General features: G+C 35.4%; 1 protein-coding gene across 1 annotated transcript in view; it reads left to right on the top strand.

Moving 5' to 3' along the window:
* UNC13C (unc-13 homolog C) overlaps positions 1–14,110 on the top strand; it is a 133,301-nt gene that overhangs the window by 25,897 nt on the left and 93,294 nt on the right. The window contains exons 3-7 of the mRNA XM_030955466.1: positions 659–681; positions 1,208–1,272; positions 5,415–5,487; positions 6,740–6,745; positions 13,092–13,163. Of these exons, the coding sequence (XP_030811326.1) occupies positions 659–681; positions 1,208–1,272; positions 5,415–5,487; positions 6,740–6,745; positions 13,092–13,163 (239 nt within the window). The remainder of the gene's footprint in view (positions 1–658; positions 682–1,207; positions 1,273–5,414; positions 5,488–6,739; positions 6,746–13,091; positions 13,164–14,110) is intronic.

Here is a 14,110-nt window from a genome sequence, read left to right as displayed (position 1 = left end):
GTTTCATGTATGCACTGTACTATAAAGTGCAAATGTGACAAGACAATAAAATGAGGGTAGTTTTTTCTGTCAGCAAATATTTTCTGTCTGATTGTAAATTTTCACTTTGTGCGCTTGCATTAAGCAATTTAGAATGATATATATATATGAAATAGCTTTCACAATTGTAGTTCTGTTAGTATTTGGGGAGTAATTTCTGTCATTTTATGAGTAGCTGTGATAGAATAGTTACAGTCCAGGAGCTGGGCTGCGGAGTGTGGTCTTTATATCCTTAGAAAGACTTGTCTTTTCCTTGAAAATAGAGCATTATTTATTTGAACATTGCAATTATATTAAATACATATTCATTATTATTAAAAGTACATTTTTAAAAAAGCAATAAAATTTAAAATCGCATGGAGATGGGGTATAGTATGTGAAATATATGCTGTCCACACTGTCCTTCATGAGTGGAAGGTCTTCTTATCTACCAAGAACATCTTTTTGTTTAAAATGTGGTGACAGTGATCTCACCCCAGTTATATGGCTAAGCACAGGTGTTATTTGGATTCTGGTCTACATTAACAGATTAAAACACTGACAGATTTTATAGCATGATATTTTTTTCATAGACTGGTTTTTCTAACCTATATTCACCTTCTTCCCAATTCTCTTTCAGATAGCGGTTCTGTGGATGAAAAGGTTTAAAATCACCTATTTGCTATAGGGATCATGTATTTTGTTGATGTTTGTTTGTGACTTATTTGACCTGTTTTGTTCCATCATTTTAGTTGTGAAATCTGCATGGTTTTTCCCAGCTTTCCACTCTTTTGTTCTCCTTTGACTGTATTGCAAATGTGTTGCATTTATATACAGGGTAACCCTCACTGTTGTGCTTACCATAACTGCCAACACAGGGGTCTGCTACTGTCAAACGTGATTCTGATTTTTGCCTCTAATTATCACCTACCCTGCATTCACTATAGGATTTAAAGGGCAACAGTATTTGGGAAGCAATATCTTACCTTCCCATTGGTTCTTCCACTGTGTGTCACTAAATGCTGAATGCTATCAAAATGTTTCCCAAAGGAACAATTAGTCTAGCTTTGGCCTGGAGCTGACCCTGCTGAACATTTTCATATGTCTTACATGTTTGATGCAGTTAAATTCTGTCCAAAACTTACTAAAAGCAACCAAGTAACTGTACTTTTTTTGATCTCTATTAAAGGCTCGGTTAGTAAGTGCAGGTTCCTTGGATGCTTCCAAGCTTTATGCAGTCCAAGCATTCGCTGGGTAAGTAAAAATATAATTGAGAATTTTTTTATTTGTATCTGCAGATTATTCTTACAGCATTATTGTATTTTTCCTAAGCTTTCTGTTTTAAGAAATTGTATTATTAAAAGGATGATAGTTTCATTATGTATGTCTTCCCCTTTTAATTTTTAAAAATTCATTATTTTCTGAGAAATTAATAGGACAATTCCAATGGTGAGATCAGTTAGATAAGAGATTTTACCTCTTTGCATATAAAATAAGTGTCCTTTAAAGCTATATTCCAATTTTGTCTTTGTTCTGGTAGATGCATAGTACTGCAATTCTAGCAATATAATATCACTCTAGTACTTGAAATTAAAAAGTCAAGGGAAAAGATCTTGCAGTGGCTGAGAGTGAATATGGAAGAAACTGGTACATTTTGTTTTGTTGTCTCCAAACAAAGTTATTGTGCATCCAGTTCAAGAGTTTCCTTCCTATTTTGAATACTTCCTTATTATTCAATCTGGAAAGGTAAAGAAATAAATGCCTTTGGTAAAATTTATCAGTTATATTAATTACCTAATTAAAAGAGGTGTTATCCTCTTGCTGGTGCACTCTGTAAGTGCTTTTTAACGGTAATTACAATTTATTACAAAGACAAGGTGATGAGATTAAATTAATCATTAATCTTCAGCTTTTATGTCTGAAATTATATACAATTGACACTATGAAGTTTTTCCTGTTTAGATTCCTATTTTGAGCAGAGGTGGGTGTCACTAAAAGGTAGTTATGGCATTAATTTGCTTAATATTATGCACATGCTTCTATGGGAAATGTACTTAGGGTAACATTTGTACTTATTGCTAAGCTTTAAACAAATTTATTATGAGTAAGTGATCTACAGCTCTTTAGTAGTGTAGGTAGTTCCCATATAGTTTGTCATACCTCAAAGTGTTGTATTCCTGCCCTTTGCAACTCCTAGAACCTTCAGAGCTGCTGTAAGAGTGTGAGGACATTGTGCAGGATTAGTCACCAAATGCAAAACAGAGGAGAAACAGTTTAACACCTGGTTATTGTGTAGTTTAGGACAGAATTTTGTAAGCAGACTCTGAATGCAGGTACTGACAGTCAGGTATTGTATCTGTGCCTGTAGGAAGCTGCACATGACCATACTGTTTTGCTGTATGTACTACTTTCCCTAACCAGTTGCTTAATTACAGTTTCTTAATAAATGTAGACCTTTAAAAGGTAATGTGGAATTCCTAATATTTTGTGGTTTTCACACCAAAAGCAATCTCATAGGTGTAAGGAGAATTTTTGCCACTGACAAGGACTATACAGACTGAAGCTGCTCTTTTTATGCCCTCTGTTCCATTCACAAGTGAATAAATTCAAATATTGAATCCTCTGAGAATAACCTGTGTCAATCCCTTGTGCAGACACCCTGTTACCACTGCATAGGACTACCTTAAATGACAGTAGCTCAATAACAGCTCATGTTTTTAGATGAAACCTTACTTCTTTTGCTGACAAAGTTTAGACCTGTCCTTTCCTTGTTTTGCTGTCCACAGTATCTTTATTCAAGCCTCTGTTTTTCTAGGCGTCCTTAAAAACAGTTATGCAATTTTCATTTAACTTCTCATTCAGGCAAAGAATGCTATCATTTCAAAGACATTTGTGGCTCTGTTTTAATCACACTTCCCACTCTACTCCTTCATGCAAAAACTAATGCTAATTTCTAGGATCCCTCAGTCTTTTTACTGCCAGCACAACTGACTGCAGTTAGCTCTGACTCCTTCTTCCTTACTCTCTCCAAAAGATTTTGCTATTTGAAGTGAGGGAGAAGATTTCTTCCCTCACAACCGTTGTTACCACGCTTTATCTCTGCAAAAATACCCCAGCTCTTAGCTCTCTGTCATAGCACAGTGCTGTGACCCCACTTCATGCACCAGCACCTCCAAGTCCACGGCAGGGACTGCAGCTCTCCATTCTCTGCAATAATCTTCCCTTGGTCACATGAAATGAGACAGCAGCCATGACAAGAAGGTAAAGGCAAAGACCAAAGACAGTATTTCTGGGGCTTCTCATGCAACTTCTCTGTTAAGAGACAGAAACACCACCTTTCCTGGTTTTTCCATACCAGTATCACATAATAACATCTTCCTTTTATTTTTCTTCACTTTCTTGAAGATGAGGCACTTTAGAGCTCATTATTGCCATATTTTTAAAAGTGAAAGTAGGTCAGCTGGAGTTCTCATCATGTATATGGATCCTGGGTAGTTTTACTGTTTTACTGTTTTACTTTTTCCAGAGACTTGCTCTTGTATTAATTTACTGCTTCCTAATGAGCAGTCAGAGACTGATAATTTTACCACATGGCCTAATCCCTTCTGAAATTCACTAACGATACACAGATGGTGCTGCATGCAGATGATTACTCCTTCAGTGGCATCATCTCTATGGTAAATCAAATTTATTTTTGTTGAATTCTCTGACAAATTCAAATAGATTACTGTTAGGCAGAATATTTCCAGAAGCACCAAAAAATAGTCAGTATGATGGGGTTTTTTTCCATGCCTTTAATGATAACTTTTATCAAATTATTATGATTACACTTCATCATCTTCTATGTCAAGTTATTGTTGGGTTATAATTGGAAGTAGGGAGGGGAGTAGACAATTCAATGTATAACCTACATTAACATGAAAATTTTTTCCCTTGCTATGTTATTTCTTAATGATGACTAAAAGGAGTTTAGTAAGAGCCTCTATTTTAGTCATATTTTTATGTTATAGAGCAGAATAATTGATGGAAATCCTTTTACAGATATTGCCTCTGTGTGAGCATAAGAATGCCTTATACACGATAAGTTTTATTTACTGCTGATGGAACTGCTCCTGAGTAGCAAAAAGCCCTGAGTTTATTTCTTGGTCTCTGTACATTTACTTTTCACAACCTCAGAAATGTTATTTTATTTCTATCACACTTTTGCTGGGTTTGTAAGTATGTCTGGAAGCTGCAATTTGGGTCTACTTTGATCTTTATGTTATTGAAAAAAAATTCTAGTATCACAACCTGGCACAGAAAAATGGTTGTGGGAAAATATAAAGGAATTGCATAAAGAGACTATATGAATTCTTTCCTTTTCTTAGAGAATGGTGTGAGTGCATCAGAAGGAACTGAAAAATTCTTCACTGATTTTAGTTATATCTCTTTTCACATAATAATTATAATAGGTGTAAATAAACTTAGGGCTTTCAGATAATAAACTCTTTGTAGTGAATGCAGTTTTTATATACACAGAGATAGAAATATAAGAACTGAAAAAGTATCTGAGGCAGTGCCAACAAAGGACCTTGCAGAGGAACATGTTAGGTCTTGAAAAATCTGATATCCTAGCTTCTCTGAGAATTTCCAAGTATCTCTGAATTAGAACTGACAAGGTATATGGAGATCTTCCAAAACCCTCTGTGGAAAAAGTTCAGGAAGATACCTGTGTTAATTGTTTGGAAAAGTCAGAGAGAATGAGGCCAATTTGTTATCCAGATCAATATGTATTCTTTTAAATTCTGTTGGTGTGTCAGCCTTTTATTCTTTGAAGTGACTCTAAGTTGCCCTTTGTTGTTGTTTCCAAGTTCTGTGTGAGATATAACTGGGGTTTAATTGTGTGCTCAATTATAAAGCTCAAACTAGGCAAGAGTAAAATAATGATGGTCACCATGGAATTATTTTAAAATGTGAGAAGTTCTGTTTTCCACAGTTGCATGGAGTTATTTGAGATGTGATTATGTATTTAGCTAGATATTTTAAACTTTGTATCAAATTTAATACAACAATAGTCATTGACACCAATGATGTTCAATATGTAATGTTAGGCTGCATCTGAACTACCAGATATACAAGAACTTATGATGGAAAGCTTTTCTTATAATTTCTAACTCAATGGTAAAGAAGTTTTAGGAGGTATTAAGCAACATTTTAGCTACTCTGCTTTGGGTGAATGCCAGAAGAAAAAGCACCAAGAAGACTTGCACTGGTTATTCAGTTGGAGCACATGCCTTTGGCTGATAACTGCTAATTTTGATTTTTAACTGTAAATAGAGATACTATAGGCAGTTCTTAAGGATGTAGTCTTATAAGCTCCATGTTTTTATTTTCTTCTTTGCTTTTTTATTTTTCAGTCGTGGACTGTATGGAATTGACAGCATGCCAGACCTACGAAGAAAGAAATCTTTTCCCATTGTTCGAGATGTGGTGAGTAACTTCTGAAATTGTTGATTCATTTGCCAGTTGTGCAGGTCTTTCTTGTAATTACTATTGTGCATCAGAATGCCAGTTTGCAACAATTGTTTTATGGAAAAAAGGAGTCTTGAGAGAATGGATTGAGGGCAGTAAAAGTCAATGAGGCAGTTGTTACAATATACTAGATAAGTCTGAATATCTCATTGGATATTTAGGTATTACTGGTGTAATCAAGAAATGTGCATTTCATGCAATAAAAAGCTACTCATTTTCACAAAGATGTTATTGTTTGGGGTATTGTTTCACTTGATATATTTTGATACTGAAAGAGAGAGAAAGTTCCTTTTTAAAAAGCAGCCCTTTTCACTGTTAATATTTTAAAGATTTATACATACTTTAGTTACAAGGTGAGGTAATCAGGATTTTTAACAGTCATTGTAAACAATAATTTAAGAAAAGAAATTTCAGTGGAAAAGAATGGCAGTTCCTTTGAGAATGGCAGCTCCTCTGACTTCCAGTCTAAACAAGATTAAGAAGAGTCTCTCTGCCCCAAAGAATTTCAAGTGCTATTCACATTTCTCTTTTTCTGTAGTATAGAATTCATAATTCAATAAAATACATATTTAGTCTCTGATGATGGTGAGCTCCCAAACCAATTTCTCACTACAAAGAAGTGATTGGGTGTTAGATTAAGTAAATGATTGCTGTTATTGTCATTAAAAGATCAGCCTTTGTCTATTATTGCTCAATGTTTTCTCAATTTCTGTGTTCAGTTACTCTGTGCTGATCTGCCACACTGTCTGAGCAGTCAAAAAGAAAAAGCACAGCAACCATTTTAGAGTAGAATTGCTTCTGAAATTGATGAGAAATTACACTGCACAGCATAGTAGAGCCTGCATTCATTAAACCATCTTTTTGACAGCAGCCAGTCTGCTATTATTTGTATTAAATGAGTATAATCTATTGTCCTGCTATGATTCTTTAAGGCATGTTAAATGGCACTCTGCTTTGTTCTTAATTGTTGGAAGTGCTTACAGAAAGGTATAGCTCAGTATCCATTAAGACATGAAAATAAATGTAAATGATCCTTTCTTATGCTTACTTATGACTGTTTCAGAAAAACAGAAATAATACTGTTAGAAATGAGTGCTGGACTTTTTTGATGCTGACTAAAATAAATATAATTTATTTTCTTCATTGTGCAATGAATCTGACAAATTAATACTCTCTATAATTTCTTTCCTATCTTGTCTGGATTTTTAAGGCTATGGTAAGTACTTCTATATTTATAAATGTTCTGAAATGACCATAGTAGCTGTTACAGATTGCATTAATATCGTGTTTTATTATGACCTTCTATTGGAAAGTTAAAATTATTTTACGACCAAGAATTTAATCATAAGGAAAGTGATGCCTTATGTGAATGTGTTCTCCTCTGCATCATGTATACCAAAATTGATGGAAGAAGTTTATGTTAAAAAGTTGTCAGTATATTCCAAATATCTTTCCTGATGATAGAAGCACAAAGTTTAGGTCTCAATCATGAAGCTTCCCCTGTGGTATTAGAAAGTCTTAGACACCTAGAGAAAGAGAAGTTCGAAGTGTTCCCTACTTTTAAATTCTCTTGTATCAATCAGTTTTATTTTTTCTTATTTTCCTAGTCCCTCTGCACTTCCAGTTTCACTCCATGATTTTCATGCTTTCAGCATTGTATCTCAATACAATGTTTGTCAAAATTCCGTATGTTTTCTTAAGATGGTATCTATAACTCCCATTTGTTTTCATGAATTCACATTTTGAAAAAATCCAGTTTTCAACACAGAAGCATAGAATATGTTGAGGTGAAAGAGACCCACAAGGATCATCAAGTCCATCTCCCAGGCCTGCATAGGACCATCAGGCTGATACTGTGACCACTGCCCTGGGGAGCAGTTCTGGTACCCAACCACCCTCTGGAGGAAAAACCTTTCCCTGATACCCAGCCGAAACCACGCCCCTGACACAACTTTAGGGCTTTCCCTTGTGTCCTGTCACTGTCACCAAGGATCAGAGATCAGTTCCTGTCCCTCCCCTTCCCCTCACAAGGAAGCTGTACCTACAGTGAGGTCTCCCCTCAATCTCCTCCAGGCTGAACAAACCCAGTGCCCTCAGCTGCTCCTCACAGGGCTTCACCTCCAGACCCTCCACCACCTTCACTGCCCTCCTTTGGATGCATTCTTCCTCCTAAACCAATGAAAAGTTTTTGTATGCTAATGCATTGGGAGTCTCTGCTTATTTTAGATTCAGTCATTAGAGAGGATAAGGCAGTGAAAATCCACCTGCAGGAATAGTTCTGTTTGCTGCAGTCATGGGTCATTATTAGACTTCTGGCAGAGCGTATCTGGTACAGGAGAGAGAGAGAGAGAGTGCAAGGAGAAGTGATGGTTCAAGTGCAGTAACAATACAGAGAGCATGAACAGATCTGTTTACTGTGGAGCCAGGAAAACGAGTCCAGTACACTTGCTGATGGAACTGCTATAACTTCTGCTTTTGAAAAAATGTATTCTCTTTTGGATTCTTTAGAGCTTGAGTTGAGATGAGAACAACCAGGGAGAAAAATAATAATTATAGTGGAGGTTAGAAGTTTTTATCTCAGTGGCCAAATAGGTGTGGTGATCTGCCCAGCCGCAGAGAAAGGTAGCTCTATTTTACTGCCTTTGCTTCTGTTAATGCTAGTCATCATTTTGAATGTTATGAAGGTTCTAGAAAATTCTTGTGTTTATTAAATTTAAAGGTGATTTTATACTGTGTAATCACTGTAATCAGGCAGTTTCTTCTTTTGATCAATCAAGACTGTATTGCTCCCTAACTTTATTATTTGATTATAAGAACATAAGAATAATTTGTGAATCTTTGCTGCTGTTGTAAAGCAGTCTGTTGAAGTGAACACACCAGATGAAACAACCGCTTGTTTCAGCTAAAATGATAATGCACTGAAAAATTTTCTGTAAGTGTCTCCGTGATAAAAACATTTATAGAGGCTGGAATTCAAATACGGTAATTTAAAGATTCATATAAAGAAGATATTCATTTAAATTGCAGATGTCATATTCTCTAGTTTTGTCTGTTGTCAGCTAAATACCTGGACTGTTTTACATTATTTCTGCTATCAGCAGTCCATTTTCTTAACTCCTTTAATCACTGATAGGCAAATTCAGTTATATTCCTAATAAAAATATTCATACATTAAATAGATAAATCATAACATAGTAAGTATTTGTATATTTGTGAGGGCTTTTTTAAGTCTACTAAATGGAAATCATAACAATATAATTATCTTTGAGGCTGGACAGATCATGCTTTTTTGTCTTTGCTACAGATATGAAGAAAAAGCAGATGATGACTGTTATGTCCAGTAATGATTGTGTAGTGGAGCTGAATTGTCTTTTTTTCTTAATCTTCTTTCTGGGCTCAATACTGCAGTTCTATTAAGTATTTGAGTATTAGACATCAACCTTTTTGACAGAAAAATTGTGGGGCAGGGCTAAGTAATTTCCCTCACTACCTTACTTCCTCTCCAGTTATTTTGTCTTCCTTCCTACCCCCTCCACCCCAGCACCCCAAGAAATGGTACAAATCTGTCTTCCAAAATAATAAAGTTGATATCCTTAGAGTGATATACCTGTAGTTGCTCAAAAAGAAATAGTTCTGAAACTGTGCATATTTTAAATGCTGTAAACAGTGAAATTTTTGTCACATTCATCTCTAATGAGTAACTTTTACATCATATAAAATATAATATCAGCATTTCTAAAGTGATGAAAAATGGTTTGTCTGCAACTTTTTTTTTCCTGCTGATAGCAGTGTGTAGGTTTTTTTTAAAGGAAAAAAGGAAATATGATGAAGAAAATTGAAACCCTCTGTAAAACCAGACAAATGAGGACTGCATGGCACAGCCAGCAGTCATGAACAGTTACATGAGCCTGACTGTTTGCTCCTCTGGCTGTTTCAGCTGTGCAAGACACAGTTTGCCTATTCCATTGTGATAGGAGACTTCTTCTCTTTTTTTTCCCCTCAACAAAATTGATCATTTAACATGTAATTGTAGCTTGAATCCAATTTGCTTTTACTTACAGTTACCATTTTTCAATGTTTTTGCTAGAACGACTTCTAATTATATTAATTTATTTATTTAAGCTGCTAAGGCAAATTTGGAGATAATAAATTAGACAGTGTAGATACAAGTTATTAGGTAGTCTAGAAGGCCTTGAGCATAAAGGGGACTAATTTGTTTTAAATCCTGTATTAGAGAGTTTCAAAACAAATTAAAAATTAAATAGACAATGGTCTGCTTTATAATCTCTTATTGTTTGGAGGTTTTGCTAGGATTTTTGTTGTGACAATTTTTTTCATATATGCATAATTCAGCAACACATAAAGTCCTTATGCTCTGAAAGTCAAATTTTTACCTAAGGAAAGACATGAAGTAGAATCTGGACATCAGTTTGAGAGGGTACACAAGTATAAACTGCTGACCAGTTCTGTGTCCTGTTAAGGGAGAGGTGTGAAACACTGCAGGATCCTGTTGCTCTCCATATTCTTTTGATGCTCTGACGTTTGGGACTTGCTGGAAGTTCCAGCTGATGAGCTGCACTTCCCTTTCTTTCTTGCTGCTGCTTGAAAACAGAGAGGCAATAGGGGAAGAAGTTTTCTTGTTGTGTTCATAACCTGTCACCTTGTTTCCCATAGATAAATCTGGCAGCTTTTCCCCCTTTCTCTTTCCAAAATGCTCACTCCTCCTTGTTTCATTCCATACTTAAGAAGTGACACTGCTATGTGTTCAATGCTTCATGATGTTGAATTACCACCAACTTCAGTGTTTTAGAGCAGAAGCATTTTATGGGCTTTTTCTTCTAGATGTAGCTTGTTCTGACAGTGATACGTAAATGGAAATAATCCTTGTGGGTTTTTTCACTAAAATCTCTGTAAATTTAATCCATATGACTTTTAAATTTACAGTTTTATCACAAATCCCTCTAGATATCACTCTCGTCCAACATGACAAACACTTTATTGAGAACACCCTAATTATCTGTTTCCTATTAGGTTTTGTTATTTTATATAGGGCACTGTGCTATAATTTTGGACACATTTCTGATTAAGAAGAAAATAGTAAAGATCCATGATGCCAAGGGCACCCCTTGGGAGAACTGGGCTTGAAGGACACATGACAGGGTCAAAATTGCTTCCCCATTTTTTTCCTCACAGGAAATAGTATCTGTTTATTGACTTACAAGGATAGCATGAAACTGCAGTTCTGCTGGCTCATGTTTTTTGATATTGTTGGAGGACAGAACACAGCAGCAGTCATTGCCCTATATTTGAGGTTAATGTTCTTATGCCCTTTGTGCTCCTGTCCTGACAAGTTGCTCACATTCCTCTATTGCTTGGCATGGCCAGGATTGTGCAACTGAGACCTAGAAGGGTCTTCCTAAGACCCTTCCTAAGTGTAGGGAACATGGAAACTATAAAACAGGCATAATGCAGGCAAGTAAATCTACATGGCTACTTGTCAAGACTTTGAGCAAAAACCTGTGCTTCAAGAAGGATCAAAAAGTTGATGCTTTTACAGTACAATATTTTAAAACCCAGAACTCTACTGATTATGAAAATTGTTTCTTTTCGTCTTAATGATCCAAAAGCATTTTCACTTGCCATTTTTAGCTTTGATATGTGGGTCTTGTAGCATTGTGTTTGATACAAAAAGTGTGAAAAAACAAAGCCTGAACACTAATCTTTCCTTGGGCTGTCAATCTCACTAACACATACCCGTGGCATCTCCCACATTCATAGAATTAAAGGATGGTCATAGAGAAGTAAACAGGATTATTTACTTAATAATAAGGAATGGAGAATCTGATAGCAAATTAATGGCATAGAGTTGGTAAATTGCTGAGTTTAAAAGAGAAAAAAAAGGGAAGGTAATAGGAGATGAATCGAATACTACTAAGCCAAGGATGATTTCTTACCCTCTAATTGGTTTCACAAGATTAATAATTCTGTGTCAGTCTGCAAGTTTAATTATCATCAAGAGAAACTTATTGAAAATTGAATTAGGGAAAGTGAACATTTAAAATTAAAATTGAACAATCTTATAAATAAATAAATAGAAATCCATTTTAAATATAGCAGTGTTTAAAAGTATATAATTGGAAAAAATTGGACTTGTCTCTTCATCCAGAGACTAATGATGCAGTTCCTTCACTGATGTAAGCCTAAATTGCTTCTGGCCCAGTATGCATTTCACAAAAATAAGAATGTCACATACAAAGTATCATTTGAACTTTTGCTGTAATAGTTCTGTAATTATGGACTACAGAGACCCACTTCACAGTTAGGTGAAAATCTGTATCCTCACAACAAAGGCAACAACAGACTTGTGGTTAGTGGGTGGTATAATTGATCAACCCACTGCTAGACCGTGAGGGCAGCAAAGCATGACAAAGCAGATAGTGGATGACAGAAGAACAGAGATAAGGCACAAGTGTACAAACACACTTGGAATGATTTAGATTAAGAGAAAGGAGGAATGAAAACAACACTCCTGGTGCAGTCCAGTAATATAACAGTGTTATTGTTGATATTGTGCACAGTGGAATAAACCTTATCTGTTTCTGTCAGGGCAAAAGGATTATTGATAGCAGAAATGATGTTCAGATTTGAAATATTATTTGTAATACACACAGAATTCATTGCCCCAGGCTCCTTTCTGATCATTATACTCCCTAGTTAATTCTCAAGGACCCATTTAAATTTCTGGGGTATTGCAATAAAGAATATAATTTTTTTTTTGTTTATTGTATATTAAAATTACTTCTTTTTCAGTCCCTTTGTATGTACCATTCTAGCTCAAAAGAGTTCATCTCTACAACCAAATGAATTGTCCTCAGAACTAGAAGTTTTCCATATACCAATAACATCATGTGGCCAAATGAAGACAGATTGACACAGAGTTCTGTTCTCTTTTCCTGTCTCAAATAACCAGAGTATTTCTCTGTACAGCTATCCATAGTATTGAATTAATATTTTCTTTAAGGAAAATAACACTTTAAGATTTCTTGAGGTCTTTTTATTGAAGTAGCATTTTATATACATACAAACCATTTAAAAATGCTCAGTGGGTTACAAAAAATTATCCAGACTGACAACTTGAACCATAAGACTACTGCAAAATGATCTCCCAAGTTGCTGCAGGCACAGTCGGCTTCCAAATTAGGGCAGGATGCCTATCCTTGTACCACATTAATTTGGTTGGCAAAGCAGAAAAACAGTGACAGCCTGTGGTTTAAAAAAACTGAGTCACAAACCTCTGAATTACAGGTTTTGTATTAGAAATGGCAATTCAGCTGGGCACTGCTGAAAGAAACAGTAATGATGATGGGAAGTGTACTTCCATTATGTACTGAAACCCTGAAAATTGTGAGCTGCAAACATTAACTAAAAGGTTTTGTATCTTCTACAGTTTTGTTTACATCCAGTAGTATAATCAAGTAATATTTGCCTTCCATTAGATTCAACAGCTGCTGTTACTTGTATAATTGGTGACTCTTTGACTCTTTTGCATTTGCCCTAAACAGACCCTTGCAGCTCGGAAATCTGGTATTTCCATGGCCATGCTCATCCGGACCTCCATAAACACTGAAGAAATGGTAAGTGTTTTCAGTGACAGGTTTAAGATGCTCAGGTAACAGAAATTTTTGTTCAAAGATCTCTAAAAATTATTTCAGTGTTACACACTCCAAACTGGATGAAATGGAATGTATTCCATTTATTGTGTAGAAACTTTCAGGGAACTTGAGCAGAATTTTCTGCCTGATCCACAGTAGCAAGACCAGGTTTGCTTCTGCTGACTCACATCCATGATGGTCACAGAGGGGACTAACCAAGAAAACCTTTGATTTACAAAACAGCTATCTGGGGAAGCCTTTTGTTTTAAATTGTCCAGCTGTGCCGTGTTTACCTGCAGTCTTTCATCATCTTTCTATCTTCATCATACTGTGAGTGCAATCAGTATGACAGGGGTCTGCAAGATGGGTTTTTATGATCATTTTTCCCAGTCCTTGGGAAACTATTTGGGTTTTTTTTAATGTAACTCATGCTAATAACATATGTGATTCTAGAAGAAATATATAATTCGTACAAGAAGTAACCACAAGAGTCTTTTGAAAACACATACTGTAATATCTAGTAAAATACATGAGCTGTGCAGTCCATTACTGATTTCTTAGATTTGACAAAAGACATTTTTTCGAACAAAAACACAACAGGTGCCATTTTCTTCAGGAATACTTAAAGTGTGACACAAGATTTATATATGAACTAAGCAAAAGCAATAATTTGAAGGAATACAGGCTCATTTTGTGTTCCTCAAATTGCTAGTGCATACATAGCCTTCTAAAATACATCCTATTCTGAAGAAAATTGAAGAGTTGAATTTTTCTTACATTGTTGTCGAGGTGCATAGTAGAAGAATGGGAGAACAAAAAATGCTGACAGGTGTTCTGGGAACTGGAACATGTAGCACAAATATTGATATCCATCATTCTTACCTGGTTTATTGTGAACTTTCTGTGCTTATATGGTAATAAGGAAGTTA

Source organism: Camarhynchus parvulus, chromosome 10 (genome assembly GCF_901933205.1).
Source record: "Camarhynchus parvulus chromosome 10, STF_HiC, whole genome shotgun sequence".
In the NCBI taxonomy this organism is placed as follows: domain Eukaryota; kingdom Metazoa; phylum Chordata; class Aves; order Passeriformes; family Thraupidae; genus Camarhynchus; species Camarhynchus parvulus.
Note: the sequence above shows the minus strand (reverse complement) of the source record. Positions and strands in the feature narration are given on the sequence as shown.